General features: G+C 52.0%; 7 protein-coding genes across 7 annotated transcripts; 3 read left to right on the forward strand and 4 right to left on the reverse strand.

The window, feature by feature from the left end:
• Positions 1-210: 210 nt before the first annotated feature.
• On the reverse strand, positions 211-2,836 carry M436DRAFT_14575 (uncharacterized protein; the record flags this gene model as incomplete). Its single annotated transcript, XM_013572897.1, has 3 exons — positions 211-2,524; positions 2,575-2,619; positions 2,673-2,836. Coding segments are annotated over 3 exons (2,523 nt in total), but the record flags the coding sequence as incomplete, so codon positions are not given.
• Positions 2,837-3,742: 906 nt separating this feature from the next.
• Positions 3,743-4,239, reverse strand: M436DRAFT_43819 (putative L-PSP endoribonuclease family protein; the record flags this gene model as incomplete). Its single annotated transcript, XM_013573009.1, has 3 exons — positions 3,743-3,809; positions 3,865-4,022; positions 4,081-4,239. 3 exons carry the CDS (start codon positions 4,237-4,239, stop codon positions 3,743-3,745), a joined length of 384 nt encoding a protein of 127 aa, XP_013428463.1.
• A 777-nt stretch (positions 4,240-5,016) lies between these two features.
• On the reverse strand, positions 5,017-6,915 carry M436DRAFT_72006 (MFS general substrate transporter; the record flags this gene model as incomplete). Its single annotated transcript, XM_013573292.1, has 6 exons — positions 5,017-5,695; positions 5,748-6,227; positions 6,277-6,316; positions 6,367-6,425; positions 6,473-6,782; positions 6,837-6,915. 6 exons carry the CDS (start codon positions 6,913-6,915, stop codon positions 5,017-5,019), a joined length of 1,647 nt encoding a protein of 548 aa, XP_013428746.1.
• A 2,370-nt stretch (positions 6,916-9,285) lies between these two features.
• Positions 9,286-10,157, forward strand: M436DRAFT_43994 (uncharacterized protein; the record flags this gene model as incomplete). The annotated part of the gene is made up of 2 exons (XM_013573048.1): positions 9,286-9,388; positions 9,436-10,157. The coding sequence occupies 2 exons, from the start codon at positions 9,286-9,288 to the stop codon at positions 10,155-10,157; spliced, it is 825 nt and encodes a 274-aa protein (XP_013428502.1).
• A 414-nt stretch (positions 10,158-10,571) lies between these two features.
• Positions 10,572-13,501, forward strand: M436DRAFT_72008 (uncharacterized protein; the record flags this gene model as incomplete). Its single annotated transcript, XM_013573293.1, has 3 exons — positions 10,572-10,589; positions 10,645-11,867; positions 11,917-13,501. 3 exons carry the CDS (start codon positions 10,572-10,574, stop codon positions 13,499-13,501), a joined length of 2,826 nt encoding a protein of 941 aa, XP_013428747.1.
• A 1,449-nt stretch (positions 13,502-14,950) lies between these two features.
• Positions 14,951-16,537, reverse strand: M436DRAFT_44386 (uncharacterized protein; the record flags this gene model as incomplete). The annotated part of the gene is made up of 1 exon (XM_013573128.1): positions 14,951-16,537. The coding sequence occupies one exon, from the start codon at positions 16,535-16,537 to the stop codon at positions 14,951-14,953; it is 1,587 nt and encodes a 528-aa protein (XP_013428582.1).
• A 392-nt stretch (positions 16,538-16,929) lies between these two features.
• M436DRAFT_43956 (seryl-tRNA synthetase) lies at positions 16,930-18,423 on the forward strand (the record flags this gene model as incomplete). Its single annotated transcript, XM_013573042.1, has 1 exon — positions 16,930-18,423. The coding sequence occupies one exon, from the start codon at positions 16,930-16,932 to the stop codon at positions 18,421-18,423; it is 1,494 nt and encodes a 497-aa protein (XP_013428496.1).
• Between the last annotated feature and the right edge of the window lie 69 nt (positions 18,424-18,492).

Consider the following 18,492-nt stretch of genomic DNA (forward strand, 5'->3'; position numbering starts at 1 on the left):
ATGACCTGCCACTCCCTGGGATCCAGGTGCCATATAGCTCTGTCCTCCACGAGGGTAGTAATGATGCTGGCTTGGTGATTGTCTCGCCATTGGTGGCGGTGTCGTCTGTAACGATGGGTCGATTGGTGGGCTAGGCGCGTATAGCCGAGGGGATATCTGCTTCTGCTGGTAAGCAGCTCCTGTAGGCGTGCCAGGGAACCCTGCTCCTGCTTCACGCTTGACTGCCGCAACTGGTGGCCTGGACATTGGGAATGGTGCTCTTCGTTGTGCCGACGGTCGGTTGGTTGACTCGTCATCTGTGAACAGATCCCGTAGATTCATGTCAAATCGTGGCATAGGTCGTCTAACTTGTTGCGCGTGCTGCTGATGCTGTTGTTGCTGCTGCTGTTGAGGCCTGCCGTGACTGGGGGCCGCTATGGCTGTATTAGGATTCATCTTTCTGATGTTACGCTCCCCTGCAGCAGACACATCCGCGTGTTGCTGTACTTTTTGTGCTTGTGCGATATATCGCAGCGCTTGGGATCCGAATCCTGTTGTCTGCTCTACCATTGCAATGGTCGCTTTACTCATGCGATCAAATGCATCACGACACGCTTCGGCTGGGGGACACTTCTCAATCATATCTCCCAGCACAGATGTTGCTGCCAGAATAGTAAAGTCGACATCGTCCAGTGTGAGCTTTGATCTCACTACGGTAGAGTGCCAGATGGCATACAAGAAAGATATACCAGACATGAATAGGTGGTGTGTAGCCAGGAAAGTATGGTTGACCAATCTCACACGATGTAGTTGACGGTAAATTTTCAGTGTCTTTTGTCCAGCTTCAGCCACTTTCAAGAACACCATCTCCTCGTCTTCTTCTTCGTAGTCGACGTGGCCCGGACTGGTGACATCATCGCCAGTAGCGGCATCCAACTCTCCAGCAAGTGATGGAGGTACTGAAAGCGATTGTCGGTATAGCATAGTCACGGTAAGCCAGTAGTTGAGCTCCAAGAACAGTGGCGAGAAGGCGACTCCAGTCATTGTCTGTGTAGGTGAAGACTCGATCCACTCGTACAACCTTCGATCAATATCACCTCGCCACTCTCTGAAGCTCGAGTATCTTGACAAGAATGGTGAAGGGAGATCCGTGTGCATCCATCGATTGGCACCATTCACTGTGCCTCTTTCTCGGAACTGCTGAGTTTGGCGATGCTGCAAAACTTGCAGTACCTCTGACTGCAACAAGCGTAGGCGGAAATAATGATAGGAGACATGCTTGTAGCTCGGTATACTGCCGTACTCGTTCTGCGGCGGATTCAAGAAACCGCTAGGCGTGATGTACTTGTCGTCAAGCAATGTTGGGAATTCGGTAGTGATGACCTGGTCGGTGATACCGAACGGTCTGCCAACACACGTCGAAACCAGGCGATCGAAAGAATATACGCACCACCACAGCCTTCTTCGGAAATCTCGAATGTACTGGCGGCGTCCGTACTCTTCTCTCGCAGCATTAGTCATCTCGGTCTGCTCTGCGCTAGCCTCTGCCGAAGCTTCCGGGTCCTCATTGTGAAGACCAAGGTCGACGGCAAGACGAACAGCAACTCCTACGATATACCAGAGACCTGGTGCAACGGGCCGAAGTAATGCAAATCCTGCTAGAAGGAGAACAGCCTGCAGTTCTTCAAGACCGCCTCCAATGCCTTCCGTTCCAGAAGAAGAAGATCCAAGGAACGATTCCAGATGTACTATAGCCGAAGCATGATACTCTTCCGGTCGGCATTGCTCGTGAGATAGCTTTTGTCTCTTGCGACTGTGTCCAGCTTTGGCATCAGCTGCGTTCTCTGCATCACCATTCTTGTCAGAAGCTTCCAGAATGACTCCAGCACCTGTGGCAAAGACAATATTGAGCATATATAGCTCCCTTGGTGTCCTTTTCTTCTCATCAGTAGCGTAAACCTTTTCAAACAGTGCCATGAATTCTCCTCGATGGAGAATTGGTATTTGAGGATTGGAGTGCTCAAAGTATAGCTCCATCAATCGTCGTCCAATGTCCTTGTCAGGAAATGTCGCCGGTTTGATTGCCGGTTTCGTTTGAAGGCCGAAGAACGAGTCTCTCATAGTAGTGCCTCCAGTAGCTGCACTGGTAAGCGGTTTCGATGGACGGACGCCACCACGCTCGGAAGTGGATCCTGATACCGAGCTCTTGACTGCGGCAAAGACAACCCTAGCGAAAGAAATTCCAGAAGTAGATCCAAGATACCGAGAATCTGAAGCGCCCAGTACTGACACGTTTCCAATGTTGTGTACGAGGTTAGAGAGATGCTTCTGCTCGGTCTGTTCGCTGGATACAGAAACGGTACCAGCATTGCTGTCAATGTACTTTTGCGCACCGGCAACCGCTGCTTCGCCTGCGGCCGGTAAAGTAGGAGAGACAGGTGATGCCACGCTCATGCTGAAGTCATCCGTCGGCGCAAAAGGAATACTGTTGGCTTGAAGCAAAGACTCTAGATGCTGCACTCGGCTCTCCAGATAATACACATAGCTGTTGTATGTCAGTAAAGATTACATGGCTCGACAATCGTAGTTTCTCACCTCCTTGGTATTTCGCGTTTGCTGACAGGATCGAAGCCGACACATCTGGCAATTGGTAAGTCGAGACGTTTATCGCATTTCTCGAACAGCATACATACTTGACATTGGCCTTTTCGCAACTCGTACATGCCGGCAACTTCTGATCACAGCGGTTCTTCCTCAAACGACATCGATTACACGCGCTGACATTGCGAAAGTTTGACGACGAAGCCGAAGACGCGCCATTGGAAGCAGCGCCGGCGACAGCAGCACCATCTCCAGAACCACCGTCGGCAGCCTCCTCAGCAGCGTCAGAGGTCGCCTGCGGATTGGCACGCTTCTTCTTGTTGGATGACTCGGTAGGGTTGTTCATTTCGCGGTCGGCATCGCTCTTCACGCAAAGCAAAGCAGCGCGAAGCGGCTACGCGGAGGCCACCGGGGTCCTGTCTCTGGCTGTGTCAAGTTGCACAGAGACGCGCATACACGGGTCAGAGTTCCGCGTAAAGTAGCTCCTTTTGTTGCCCTTGAGGTTTTGCGATGCAAGTGTTTTCGAATCGAAATTGATGACAATGACTCGTCGCGCGTTTGTTGACCTGTTTCTCCTATGCCCGCCGATATCTGTTCATGCAAGATAAACCCCAGGTCATTGGGTTTTTGCGGTGCGTGGTGGAGAAGGTTGCCGGAACACGGTTGGGCATGAAGATAGTTGGCTAACCGTATTGGGGTCCAAGCCTCGGATAAAGACGACTTTTCTACTCAGCAAAATAAGGAGAAATATCGTTCATCGACTGGCTCTTTTTGAAAGGCATTACTCGGTGGATGGAAAATCACAATCGTGATGGTATAGACTGTTTCAATCGATGGTGTCGTACGCCGGTCTTAAGACACTTCGAATGCTCAAATCTGGCATCGAGACTAAACAATTCTGGTTGTCGTGGACAACCGACTCAGCTGTCTTGTTCAAATTCGCTTCCGAGACCGCAACATCTACGATATGGCTATGGCACCCCTCAAGTATGGAGATGTAGATATTTCGGATGGTATAGAGTATCAAAACAGCAGTCAGATGGTTTCAATGGGCTGCAATCCGCTTAAGCTCCATCTCAAAAACATGTCGAGGAGACCACCCTGCTCGACCATCCATCAGAACGATCAAATCGACCAACCAGCTCCATCATCTGATCACAAGCTATAGCACAGCAACACACTCAATCTCAACATCAGTACCCATGGGTAAAGTCTTGACAGCCACACATCTACGCTTCATGTCAGCACATCATACCTCACCTCATTCATCCCATCACAACTCACGTCCTGCTAGGCTTCACATCCCCCCAGTAAGTCTTGTACACCTCATTCATCTTTGCAAAGTCATCCATACTAGCCAGAAACACATTGACTTTGATGACTTTGTTGATGTCAGTGCCTGCTTCTTCGAGCACTGCGGTGAGGTTCTTGATGCATTGATGCTGTGGTGCGCGTCAGCGATCTTGCTGCCGATGAGGAATGAGGAGAGGCAAAATGTACAGTGTGAGCTGCAATGTCTCCGTCAATGATCTTGCCGGAAGGGTCCATGGCGATGGCTCCTGAGCAGTAGACGAAGCCATTGGCTACGATGGCTTGGCTGTAGATGCCGGGAAGAGGCTTGGGTGCCTTGGAGGTCAGGACTGCGGTTTTGCTGGACATGGTTGAGAGTTGTGTGTATGACTGGATGTGAGAGTAAGACGACCGCGAGAAGAATGTATGATATGTCGAAGAGTTTAAAGTCCGGTTGCTGATCAATACCGTTATCGCCTCGCCGAGAGATGGCGGGGTTGGCCTATCTAGATGGTAACACGATGGTATCCTTTTCCAAGCATGATGTCCGCCAAAGATATTTTCGCGTAGTTGCAACCTTTCGAAGGAGGTATTCGAGCTCAATGTAAATGACGCAGAAGGGTGAATTGATCGAGTGTTGACAAAGTGAGCAATTGACATAACCAGCCTGATCTATCAGGAAACCTCAACGCAGCTAAGCTATTCGTATCGTTGTTACAGCGAATGCGGCATTCCGATGATTCAAATCGCATCTCGTACAGAACCAGAACGCCATGTCCATCCATCCAAATAATTCCCTTGAGTGAAAGCAAGAACGGGTATACAGCTCCGACTGCCCAACTCCCCCAGCCCCATACCGGACTCCTTGTGCTGGCCTTAGCCAAATACAGAAAGAAAATAACGCCCAAAAGACCTTTCCCAGATAGGAATGAAAGTTCCTATAAAGCTGATCCCAGATCGCTCGAGTAAATCACGGAGCCTGCCCTTAAGCTGCTTTCGTCTAGGTGAACTTCTGAGTTGAATCGAATCGGAACGATTGTAGAAAGAATAGCGACTTTTGCAGAACAGTCGAATGAACCAGGTCTTGTGGAACCTATCCAAGTCTTTGTGGCGCATATCGATCGAAATCACAGATGTACCAGGAAATCAATGGCCGAGTTCCTCGTCAGAGCTTTCCAGTTCGTCTGCATCCAAGAACGGGAGGTCCTCCGAGTCAAGACTTGCCTCTTCAACTTTTGAGTATCGGCGCTTCTCTTCGATCATGCGCAAGCTTAATGTTGCGCCGATCAACGCGACGAAGCTGTTTGCCCACCATGGAAGACCGAGCACTCCCACCGAAAGGCCTAGCGATTGGACCAAACCTGACAACGTGGGGCCGAATGCCCTGCACAAACTTGCGGATGAGGCAGCCACTCCGTTCAAGGTGCCGAGAACCTTCTTCGAGGGAGCCGCGTTCGCCAACATGATGGCAAGTGACGGGTATGAGAGAGCTTGTGCTGTGACCTTCCAGACGAGCACAAAGTAGATGCAGGGCATGCGCAGAGCTGTCGGCACAAGTGTGAGGTAAGGAACCATCAGATAGAGAAGCGGGTAGGAGAGAATGACGAGTCTGAATGTAGCCAGACTCCCAATCTTGCGGTTGACAAATGGGAACACGAACAGCGTGGCGAACATCTGGATGAATCCTTGAGCGGAGAGAATGAAGCCGATGACTTTTGTGGGTAGCGCAAAGCCACCAGAGAATTGGAATGGTAGGTGGGGAGTCTCATGAGACTCAGGCAGACTGAACAGCACAGGGAGAAGCTGTTCTGCGGAGATCGTGTGACTATCGGGTTGTCAATACTATTGCTACACACAATGTGATTGAATAGACTCACTAGGCAAGGATACCATATCCAACGATATTGAGGCAGACCTGCCAAGTGAAAGCCTTGGAGACGGCAGCATCACGTCGACGCGAGCTCATAGGCAATGACACAGGCTGTGCTTCGTTCGGTAGCTCTCCAACGAGAGTTGGATTCACAGTTGGGGATGACTGGCTTGACGAGTAGCCAGGAGCAGCATCTTCGAAAAGAGCGAGCGTCTCGCCAGCTTTCTCCTCGAGCTGGTTGGGTCGGAAGAAGTTCAAGATCCAGTCGCCAATATCAAGACCATAGTCTCTTTGGCCCTTGAGGTCTTCATGAGTTTCTTCCAGGAAGAGTACGCCGATCACCATGCCAAAGATGACAACTCCGGCGCAGACCAAGTTCGGAAGAAGATAGGGGAATCTGTCGAATAGGGAACCATGCTCAAAGTAACCAGGATAGTTGCGCACGGGATCCGCAAGGGTGCCTCCAAGTCCAGAGCCAACGATTGACCTGATGGTGTAAGTAAAGATGACAGCAATGGTACCAACGGCAAGCATACCCAAGGCACCAGACAAAGGGCATGATCGAATAGGCACGTGCTATGTAATGTCAGTACTTGTGAATGTATGGAAGTGAGGAACTTGCTGACCTTGATGAGCCTCGACAGTGACTACTTCTGCGACGGTCGTTTGCAAAACACCGATGTTCCTGTTGCCCGTCAGGATGAGGAGCGGATGTAACACTGCTCAACTTACCCATTGAGGAGACCTCCCAATGCACGAGCAATAAGAGCCGTAGTCAAGTTTGGAGAGAACCCAAAGACAATCATGCTGATACCAGTCCCAGCCAATCCCATAAGAAGAATTGGCTTGCGTCCAACCTTGTCACTTAATCTACCCCACATAACTCCCGTCGAGAACTCGGCGAAGGCAAACGCGGATGTGACCATGCCCGCGTATAGAGATATTTGCTTTTCATCGTCGGTAATGTGGAAAGACGAGATCATGTAATAGATATAAGGAAAAATTGACATGAAGGCAATTGGCTCGCATATACGGCACAGCGCTGAATACCGTTAGCTATGTGTACGTGGAAGACAGTAAAGGTATCGAGGCATACCTAGCACAAACAGCTGCCGAGTAGGGAAGGCACTCGATTGCTGTTGCACTCGACGACGTTGTGCATGTGAAGTCGACATGGTGCGGTTGAGCGTGTGACAGGACAGACGGTGAAGGATTCCAATTCCTTTGTGCGAGCTGAAGGGAGAACAAGAGCACAACTGTTTCGAGTCCTGGCAAGGGCACGCCCTTTATGAACAAATCGAATCCCGGTAACTGTCTTGGAGCGGCTGACAATGAATGATGGAAATGTCTTATCCAAGTGGTGGAACGCGAGAACCGCGGATTCGGGTAGTTGCTGCGAACGTAGTGGGACTCAGAAGCAAAAGCCTGCGGATACGTGCAGGAGTAGGTGGTACGAGTCAAGAGACGGTGAAGAGGGACAAGTCAGGTGGCGCATGTGTGATGGAACAAGTGAGAGAAGACAGGGCGAAAGATTAATATCCCCCATCTTGACTTTGCCGCTGACAGGCACGTCTTGCAAGAGCGGGTCGCCGTTGCAGTCGGTGAAGTGCATTCCTAAGGAATTGACCAAGAGGGCGAGCATCTCGCGGATCGCGGAAGTACCAAAGGTTCCATGCTTCCCCTGTTGGTCATGAAACCTTGAGGTGGAACCAGCGCGGAGCAGAAAACTAAACCTGTACTCCACGCCCGAGGCCTTGGATAGTGGGAAGCCATTGGTTCGGGGAAGCCGGCACCAAAGCTCCGCGACACGATGGTTGATTGAGCCTAATTCACAGCCCTATATCTCAATGATCTCCCAGATGTCGACCAGTCTTCTGGTTTGGATACTGGGGCGATAGATTGGCACTGATGGCCGGTAAATTCAGTATATTGATGCGCATCACAAAGATGATGTGCTCTGCACGCAGCCCGACCACAGAGTCAGCGACCCAATTGACTGGCGGTGAGGACGACAACACACTCCCACACACCTCAGGCAGTGTGTAACAGCACCCAAGAAGTCATTCGCCTCGCTCGCGCGACCGACCACTGCCGAGAGCTGTCAATATATCGCCCGACTGGCGGCAGTCAGTAGCCGAGAGGTTGAGATGTCATGCCGGTTGCAGAAGAGGGTTGTCGTTGGCCGAGATGTATCGGAATGGTATCCTTGTAGATGGCATCAAGGGGTCCACGTAACACGTCAGATGCCGGGAGATTTCTTCTTGAATCTGGTAGATTTGGTACAGCTGCCTCATCTATCGATGGAGGAGAGCAAACCAGGCGAGTGGGTTTCGGGGTGGCTCGGCTGCAGCGCTAGTCGCAGCGAGACAGCAGCTTCCAAGGGCCTTCTCCGATCAACTCCAGACAGGTCCCGCGCTAAGTCAGGGACACGCTGCAACACGCCCCTAGCAGGGTTTGGCCGGCCGACACGTTCCCAGACGCTCTCTAGTTTCCGCCTCTACGATACGCCGTCGTCGACTTTGGCATTTTGACTTTTGGGGGAATCTTGGGAAATGGAGACACGACGTCATGGTACAGGCCCGTCGACGAAGAGGCATCGATGACCCCTGTCGCATCAATCTTCCTAGAGGTCGGGCTGGCTGCCACAAACCGGCGCGGCGGCATGCGAGCGGGTTTTCACACCATGTTGTGCTCGTCTACAGGAGCATTCTTTCGTTCAAAACAGACCAGTCATGCGACGGTCGACTATTGGCTAAAGAACTGCCGTTTGCCGGCCTACATAAGATGGACATTGTGCATACGAGAAGTTATCGTGGCTATTGCTGTGTGGACGCCGTGTTTGCTCGAGAGATGTGTCGACGGGCGAACGGGCCGAAGCACCATGCAGCTATACGGCTGGAGAGACGATCCAGATGCTGAGCAGAGCTGGATCGCAAGCTGGAAGAAGCCGAGTCGTAGGAAGCCGACCCTCTGGACCTATCAGAATATATGCAACAGGGGCCGATACGATACTCTTGCTCATGCATGAAGCGAAGAAACAAAGTCGAAGTCGCTGCTTTACGAACGACAAAGCAGGAGCGTTGCGAGACGCGGGCGATAGACGCCGGCTTGAACCCAATTGACACATCAAAGCTTCAGAGATTCACCGCTGCACGCAAGGTCGTCCGGGTGGGAACTGGGATGATGATTTTCAAGAGACGCGTTCTGTTTTACGTGCGTAGATATGATAGAGATAAAGCACAACGAAACCGAACCATCTAGTCGCGCGGTTTCGCAGAATTGTGATGCCGTGATGTGCGTTAGCGTCTGTCACCAGGAGACAAGCGCCGTGTGTGGAGAGAAGGGGAGGCCGACACGAAGAGCGACGTCAAGCCAGCGACCTTTGTTCGCCAAACATCAACACTACCCATCTATCGTCCAATGTCTCTGGCGCAGTCCAACACTCGCAGAGGGCCGCAGGCTTTCGAGGCTCAGCAACGACGCCTGGACTTGTATGCTTGCCTGTCCACTTCTCCTCACGTGTGTAGCGAGTAGCTCATGAGTCCATGTGTAGCGCGAGCGTGAAACAGGCATGTCCCAAAGGCATCTATCTCACGCCCACACCGCGCGATCCTCACGTCTGGCAGGGTGTGCTGTTCGTCCGCAAAGGTAAGGTCACCGTAATGATTGCTTGGATGACTTCTCAAACGCCCTAGGCCCGTATACACCCGCAATCCTCAACTTCTCTCTGCTCCTTGCCGCCGACAAGCCTCCAACCATCACCTTCTCGACCGACACCTTCCACCCCTTGGTAACCCCTCTGACCACATACACGTACACCACGAGCGACACAGGCGCCGATACTGTCCATGCCACCGATGACGAGCGTCTCCCTCCCGGTGGCTTCAGCTTGCGCCATGGCTTTCCTCAGTGGTTTGGACGCAGCAAGCCGAAGCCTGCGTCTCTGCTTGCTTCAACCCCAGAGATAGCATCCACGCCAGAACGCTCACAGTCGTCGTACGGCCCTCTGGCCATCGTGCAGATCCTATTCTACATGCGAAGTACTTTCGACACCGCCGAGGTGCTTGACAAGGTGCCCTTACAGGCTGCGGGCAACCCAGGAGCATGGCATGCATGGCAGACACATAGAGCGCGAGTTATTGGCACCACACCCCTCTCTGCGACAACAGATGATGGAAAGAGCCCCGCATCCCCCACCTTTCGTCAACAGCCAGGTGGTGCTCGCAGGCCTGGCCAATGGAACTGGGAAGGCGTCTGGGAAGAGAGGGTCAAGAAGGGGATCCAAGCGAGCGTGTCACAGCATACCTTGTTTGGTAGCGCGGGTTCCAATGATGATCTAGTAAGTCTCGTCACCATCCAGTGCTCCCAAGCACAGCTATCTAATGTTTGTGCCTCAGATCAATTTCTTGAACATTGACCTTGACGCGACTGACATTCCTTGGAACAAAGACAATGAAGCTGGTGGTGACAATCTGATCGCTTGATCTGCCCTGTAGATGTGGTAACCTCGAGAAATAACTGGTTCCCAACACTCACATCTGCTGCTACGCCTGTGCTTCTTAATCTTGCGGCCGTAGACGACTTCTTCCAAACATGTGTCTGATTCGGAGGTTCAACGACAAGACTCGAGTCGCCCTTGTGAGGAGTAAAATGCGGGTTTTACATGGCAGTCGCACTTGCCTCCGACTGGACCTTCCACATGACACGTCACGAGTTCTGCAGTGATCTTGCATCTCCAGCATCCGGATTCCAGGCTGCCATCGGCCAATCCACCTTTGTTACATTTCCATCGCTTCGATTGGATCATAGAGAACATCTCTAGTCATGAGCCATGCCGTCCAACAACGAGGCAGGTTTAGACGCTTTGATCGCTGTCTCGCGAAGCACTCTGACGATGTCCACAGAATGCCAGTCCCAAGACACTTCGAGCAGCTCATAGCAGCAAAAACAAGAGTCCGCCGAGCACAGCACATGGTCATACACCAGGTGCTCTGGGTCTCCATGGATGGCAGCCTCCACAAGCTCATATGTTTGTTTCGTCCTCGGCTTCCATAAGCAGCTTTTCGGCCGCTACTCATTCATCACATGCCAACACATCGCCCGCGAGTGGCTCTGGTCAGAACAGGCACAGCATCTGCTCTCCTGAAACACATCTATCGAACAGGTCGTCAGGCTCACCCCTTAGGGTTCGAAAGACACGTGAGAATCTCCGCACTGGAATTGTCGATGGCACTGCCTCTACAAGCGAAGCCTCTGTGTCTGATCTTGCCCATGGCAAGTATCCCAGTGCCCAACCACTTCGAGAGATTCAAAATAACATACAAGATGAAGCTACAAGACCTTCATCGAGAAATGCTCGCTTCAGTTGGGAGTCTAACAGTATCCATCCCACAACGGTCATCGAGCAGTCTCCGGTCAACCGTACATCGTCCCAATCCGACAAGAAAGAGCCAGGATTTGCCCCTTCACTATTACGCAAACTCTCTGTGCGTAAGAGAGTAGTCTCAAAAGTCAGGGAGGGTCTGCTCAGTCGGTCCAAGAGCTCTACAAAAGTGTCAGCAAGGGTCGACGACAATGTTGCCATCAGTCGATCAGCTTCAGAGCATGAAAGATCTGCACAAAGCACAATTAACGATGGGTTGCAAGACATGAAGGAGGGACTCACAAATGCTTCAGACTACCTCGCTCTTGACTCAGTACAAAGCTTGGTTCTAACAGACTCACCTGTGCAAGACTTTGGACCGACACTGGATGTGCTGCCTTCACCTAACCTCACGACCAAAGGTGATCTCCCTGGAAGTGACGGCAGCTATCCGAGTCCATCAAATGAGGCAAGCCCTTCGCCATCTCCAGAAAAGACTCCTCGCCCTGCAAGATCGAAACGATCCTCAGAGCCTCACTTTGACAACACACCCGCGCCTCTCTCAATGCTTCATATCGACCTCTCCGTCACGCCCGCATGGGAAACCCTGGACTTGGCCGATGAGGCAACTATGTGGGCTATGATCAAGGCTGAAGCAAGCATTTCAAGCAATCTGCCAACGAGTGATATGCAATCCTTGGCATCTCCTACTCATGCCGGTAGATGTCAAAAGCCCCTCAATATCATTCTTATCATTGACAACTCGTTTGTGCTCTTTCAACCCTCATTCACTGCAGGCACTAACGCGGGGTAGACCACTTGCTTCCCCATTGGCTCTCCACAGCATATCCGAATTTACCCGGCGCCTTTGCAATCTGCTACGAGATCACCAAGATCACCTGGCCGTGTTCTGCATGTTCTGCTCCCACGAATCGCAATGCTCGACGACCAGGTCAGGCTGCCAGCTTCATCGTTTGCAACAGCCGGATGTGCCAACCCTCTCGATTGAAGTGGCAAAGCTGGGCTCTGGCAAGGCGGCGTCACAGTCCTCGGCCACAAGGTTGTCTGACATGCTGCAGGAAGCTGTAGCATCAGTGGCCGAGATGATTGAAGACTCGAACGTTACAATCACACATGCAATCGTATTATCCCCGCTTCCACAAAGATGCGCATCAATCCTCTGCGAATTGGTTCCATGGCCGATCCATCAAGTTCAATTCGGCTATGCTTACGAATCACCTTCCCCTCGTGACCAAGTCCGGACAGGAGGATGGTGTTTTGAATGGGCAGAAGCCTCGCATACCGTTCTAGAAACTCTTATCCAATCAGCGCGTGAAGGATTTCGTTCCCAAGGACTTTCACACGTCAGAGTATCCATCAACTCAACCGAGCCATGTCGCGTGGAGAAGCTCCTCACACCTCCCCGGAAGGCAACCCTACATCCGGGTCAATGCACCACCCTGTTCGCCAAAGTCCGCATACCTTCGATCGAGCTTGAGCAAAGTGGAGATCCAGCCTCGTTCGAAAGCCTTTTAAACGAGCTTCACCAGACACTCGGGGCGGTCAGGAGCGAGTTGTTCAAGGCGGATGTGCGATACAGACATACATCTCTTCCCCGGACCACAGAACTGCGGGCCGAGCAAGCATGTCAGATAACTCGCACAAATAGAAATAGTCAATGGGGTATGAGCCACGGAGAGGAAGTCAAGGACAGTGTGAGAGTCGAAATGGAGAAGGCCAAGTTTGCTGCAAGGAACTATCCCCCGGATGTTGCGTCCAGGATCTTGCACAAGAAGTTTGGCAGGTTCTGGTCCGGCAACGACGGGCCACCAGTCTTGCGTCGCTTGCGCGAGGAACTCGAATTTCAACAAAGAGTTTCGACCGAGGTTTCCAAGAATGTAGCACAGTCGTCTACGAAAGCCACACAGCACAGAGGTTCGGAGAGCACGCGCCGAGCCACGTTGCATTTCGCCGATACTGAGGCTCTGCAAGTCTACAACACAGCCTTTTCTACGCCAATACTCGAGGAAGGTGATACAAACATCGGCATGTCCAACGATGGAGATTCCGACCACAGACAGAGGCCGGACAGCCTCGTGGTACAAGATGAGGCTCGGCGGATCTGGCGGCACATGCGACGCGACAGCCGGACTACGTCAGGGGTCTCAAGCGTATCCGATGCAAGCAGCCACGCCGGATCAGGAGCACGACAGCGAGAGCAACAACTCCAGCGGCGCGGATCACAGGAGAGCATCGTGGACCGAATGGCTGCAGCGGATACTCGCATCAACGAGATTCGCCTGAAAGCTATCCAGAACAAGCGCAGTGTCGGTGCTGAGACGTTGCGAGACTTTGGCATGATGCAGCAGCAGGAAGACAGAGGATCAGACGAGTTTTAATACGAGGCTTGTATGTCTTGGCTGTAAGTCGGTGTGGAAGAAGCGGTCTGAGGTACCGCAAGTAAGGATCCTGTCGCCTTGCAAAAGCCAGACTATCGATACAGGGTGTAAGGCAGCTGAGGGCAGATCCTCATCAGGACATGCATCAGCTACATCATCAGCAAGATCAGAGGTTACCCAAACCAGGCATCCGGACGCACAACAAGACAATGTTTCGGGACCTGACCTCGGACAACAACGCATGACTTTGTGTCACTTGTCATTATTTTCGAAATCTCCCGACCAACCAGAACCCCGGGCAGATGTCCGCATGTCCACGGCATGCTCACCCGGATCGTCGGTGTCGCTGATATTGACCATGTTTATCGTCGGCCCGGCGATCCAGCGCATGTTGGCGTACTGCAACAAGGAGGAGTATGCATAACCCATAATCTAGCATGTTGGGATGCGAAGAGAGCTCATTGTTTTTACCTCGGTATTTGTTTGCATTGCAATAGCGATCAGCTGGAGCGTATGTTCAAAGCGTGCCGTGGTGTCTAACCGCCCCAGTGCGCGGAAGTGTATAGCCGTCCGCGCTCACAATGTATCAATCTTCAGATTCATCATACCTTGTCCTTTCATGCTTTCGCCTTGCTTATACATGTGCATCAACCTTGGGCGCCTGTCGCTTTTTGGCGCCTCATTACCTGATTGATCGTTTGTTCTCGGAGAAATCAATCCGCGATATCAGAGCCTCTGTTTGTGCCATGTTTGTGTGTGTGCTTCCTTGCAAGTTCAGTCTCTCTTGCTTTGTCCTGGGGATTGTTAGCTCCGATACCAAATATGTGACTACCCTTCACTGCTGGTGACACGAAGAACCGGAAAGTGTGATTTTTGTTTTTTTCCAAATCTCTCAACGACATGAAGAATCTTCTGCACATCCATGTCTATCGCCTCTCTTGTGCTGCCTTCGACCCTGTGTTGTTGTCAAAGGATGGAGAGGAATGTGAATGCGTACCACCGAGTCACCCTTCTTTTTCCGATATCGATGGCCCTTCACATCATCATCATCTGTTGTTGCTTTTTGCCGAGTTTGCGGTATGTGTCACGGCGTGTTTGAGATGGGGAACGGCGGAAGCAGTAGACTCTTGATTTCCGACAAAAACAAAAATGCCAATCGTGGTTATGCTCGACTCGTTTTGCTCGAAGGGGGGAAAAGGAGGATTACACGTTGACGGCGGAGCGTCGAGGATCGACCATGGGATGGAAAAAAGGACATTGATGCATACCAGACCAAGAGGGGAAAGGGAATATCGTGGGTATCTCAAAGTAAGGAAGGGGAGAAAAAAGCAAAGCAAAGTCCAACCAAACCAGCCAGAGCAAATTGAGAAAAAAACACGGAAAAGGAGAGAACTTGCAAAGATTATGAGAAACCATAAGTCATGAAAACCTCGATACCACTTCCCCATCTCACGCAACCCAAGGCAGATCCTCCTCCAACACCTTTGTGCAAGTCAAATATCCCACTCCAGTCGGCTGAACAGCAGCGCTACCTCTTCCTGGAGGTGGCGGCGCAGCAACACTCGCCAGATCCAGTTCCAGAAAGTTGCGAGTAAGAGGCTTGACTGCATCCCTTGCCAGATTCTTCAGCTCATCGACTCTTCGCTCGAACCTTTTGAGGTTATCGCGAGAGTACATCTCTGGAGTGAGTTTAAGGAAGCGTTTGCATTCGTCGTGGTTGAGGTAGAATTCCTTGTTCGTGCTGCCCATGAGGCGATACACACGACCGAGATTTTGAGGTGGTGGTGAAAAGGTAGGCTGAGACGGGGAGGGTTTTGAGGGAACCAGAGCGCGAGAAGTGCTTTGACGACCAGATCTTCCGGTTTGTGAAGCAGTTGCGGAGGCAGCATCTGAAGACGACGGACGAGAGGAGTTCTTAAGGATGGATACAGGGGCCGGAGTGGTGTTTTCAGCTAGCCATTGCCGGAACAAACTCATTGCCATCCAATCTAGATATGCGTTTGAAGGATTGACGCGCTCGCCTCGGCTGGTGGTCAATGTTAACCTAAACAGCCGGACTTCGATGCGCAACTTCATGTCTTCTAGCTCTTGAACCTTATCCTCGATGATATCGAGGACGAGGGGATCGATGTGATTGAGCAGCTGGGATTGAGCTTGTGGCCATTGGCCTACGACGTGGATTAGAGCTTCCGTGTAAATAACTTTGGATCTGGCTAGACAAGCTAGCTTGAGGTAGGAGGGCGGGTAACGGGCGATTTGCTTGAAGAGACGTCCTTGGAAGCCGAGGAGGTGGTGATCTACGCGTGATCCTACGATGTCAAGCGCATCGTATATTTGGGCCAGGTGCAGTAGAGTCTTTGATTCGGTGTAAGCATCGGCAATGTTCGAATTGCTGAGAGAAGGCGGATAGTTGTAAAAGATGCGGAATAGATTGTCGTAATCTCGTAGGAGTTCGTCGTCTGGACCTAGAGATGCAGCGGGTTGAGGATTCAAGGACAAGGCAGATAGATTCGACATGGTACGGAAGAAGGCAGAGGACGAAGCAGGCGGCTTGTTGCGCGAGACCGGAGGCGGACTATGGCTTGGAGGGCGTTGTATTAATCGCGGTGTTTCATTATTTCTTGTGTGGTGCCAGTCGAGGACATAAGTCCAGTGTCGCGTGTCGACCGAGTCCAGACTGCTTCTGCTGGAGGTTGCTTCGCCTATGCGTGAGAGTGAGGCAGACGTAGGCGCATTCAGAGCATTGTGTATCAGTGGGCGCTTGAGATCGATGGCGAAGAAGGACGAGCACTGGCTCAGAATGATGCTGTGTAAGAGGTAGCGCTGCTCGTTGCGACCGGATGGGGACGAAATGATAATGTCGACATCTCCAGTGTGAGCGAACAGAGGGAACTCGTTCAGCGGTGAGGATGGCGAGGTTGTGTGCTGAGAGCGAGATGAGCGATGGCGCCTGGTTGTCGAGGCTCTGCTCGTGGCCGAGGGAGGGCGTCGCGGAGTGTGTAGCACCTGCTGAGGTGGTTCAACGTGCGACACCATGGTGAGAGCGCTTCCGTTTGCCAACGGGCATCAGTTGGCCATGCGACATGAGTTTATAGTGAATACTAGCCGTCCAAGCTGTCTCTAGTGAATGCGACAAGGTCTGGTCGAGTCCTCGCTTGGGGCGCAGTCTAGCCATGTCGACAAATCACATGCCCCAGCCATGTCTGTGTAGCACTGAAGCCTGTACCAACCTTGTCGAGTCTTAGATGTACCTACCTATTGAAGTCTTGAGCGTACCTGCCTAATGAGAGACATGTCTAGATAAAGTCAGGGAAGGAAGGAACAGAGCAGAGGGAAAGTGGCATGACGCCGTGTCGGACTCATGGTTTGACGTGAAACGGGCGGCGGCGTCTGTTTTGTGGGCGCTGGCAGTCGCAAAGCTTCCATCAATGAATCTTCGACAACTCTCAACGTCAAGTCGCTGCCGCCCTGTCGGCCGACTTAGCCATGTCTCGAATCGCTGCTATACCCGTCCCTCGATAGCTCCAAAACCCACTGTCGATATCAGACACATCCGCAACGCTCCCGGTCTTTACGAGCAGAATTGCATAGCCCGTAACTACAAGCAGCAGTCAAAAAACTCATGGGGCATTCTCGAGCTACACGACAAGCTGCAACTGCAGCAGCGACACTCGCGAAATCTCCGCGAACGTAACAATGCTCTCCGACGACAACTGGCAAACCCAGCCACCAGGCAGGACCCTGCTCTACTGGAACAAGCAAAGCAACTGAAGGCCGAGCTCGCCGAAATCGATGCCCAAGACAAGCAGATGAACGATGAGATTGAAGAGCTGGCTTTGGCACTGCCCAACCTGAGCAGTCTAGACACTCCAGAAGGTGACGTGCCCTTGGTCAAGGAATACATCAATCAACACCCCGATCGCAACCCTACACCCTCAGATCGCGTCTGGCGCAACCACGTTCATGTCGGCTCAGAGCTCGACATGCTGGATTTCACCGCCTCGGCCACAACTTCAGGCTGGGGCTGGTACTTCCTCAAGAACGAAGCCGCTCTGCTCGAACACGCCCTCATTCAGTATGCTCTCACCATCGCCATGAAGCGCGGCTGGAAGGTCGTCTCTCCTCCTTCAATCGTCTACTCCCACATCGCCCATGCTTGCGGCTTCCAACCTCGCGACCAAAACGACGAACAACAAATCTACGCCATCACCCAGCCAGAAAAGGACAAGAACAAGCCTACCTTGTGTCTAGCAGGAACCGCCGAGATCCCCTTCGCAGGCATGAAAGCAAACACTGTCATCGAGGAAGCAGACCTTCCGCTCAAGATCATCGGCGCATCTCGCTGCTACAGAGCAGAAGCCGGCGCTAGAGGCATCGACACAAAAGGCCTCTACCGCGTCCACGAGTTCACAAAAGTCGAAATGTTCGCCTGGACCATGCCCGATAATGTCGGCGACGATCACTTCTCCGAACCCACCCCCTCGCCTTCAGCAGCCCTGTTTGACGAGATGGTCGCCATCCAGAAGGAAATCCTTCAGAATCTAGGCCTGCATTGTCGCGTGCTGGAAATGCCCACCACCGAACTCGGCGCCTCGGCAACCCGCAAGATAGACATTGAAGCCTTTTTCCCCTCACGCAGAGAAAAGGACCAAGGATGGGGTGAAGTCACCTCTGCATCTATTTGTACAGATTATCAGACCCGACGTTTGGCTACTCGCGTCAAGACTGAAAAGTTTGGACGCAAGCATGAGTGGCCGCATACTGTGAACGGCACTGCTCTTGCTGTTCCTAGGGTTCTGGCTGCCATCATGGAGGCTGGATGGGAAGAGAGCACCAAGAGCATGCGTATACCCGAGGTGTTGAGACCTTTCATGGGTGGCTTGGAGAGGATTGAGAGGAGTAATCGTATCAGTATCCAGTAGATTATCCAGTCTGCTATTTCGACAATGCTTCATCTCCAATCTCTATCGCTTTGTCCATCTCAATCACTG

This window comes from Aureobasidium namibiae (assembly GCF_000721765.1).
Source record: "Aureobasidium namibiae CBS 147.97 unplaced genomic scaffold scaffold_6, whole genome shotgun sequence".
Lineage (NCBI taxonomy): Eukaryota > Fungi > Ascomycota > Dothideomycetes > Dothideales > Saccotheciaceae > Aureobasidium > Aureobasidium namibiae.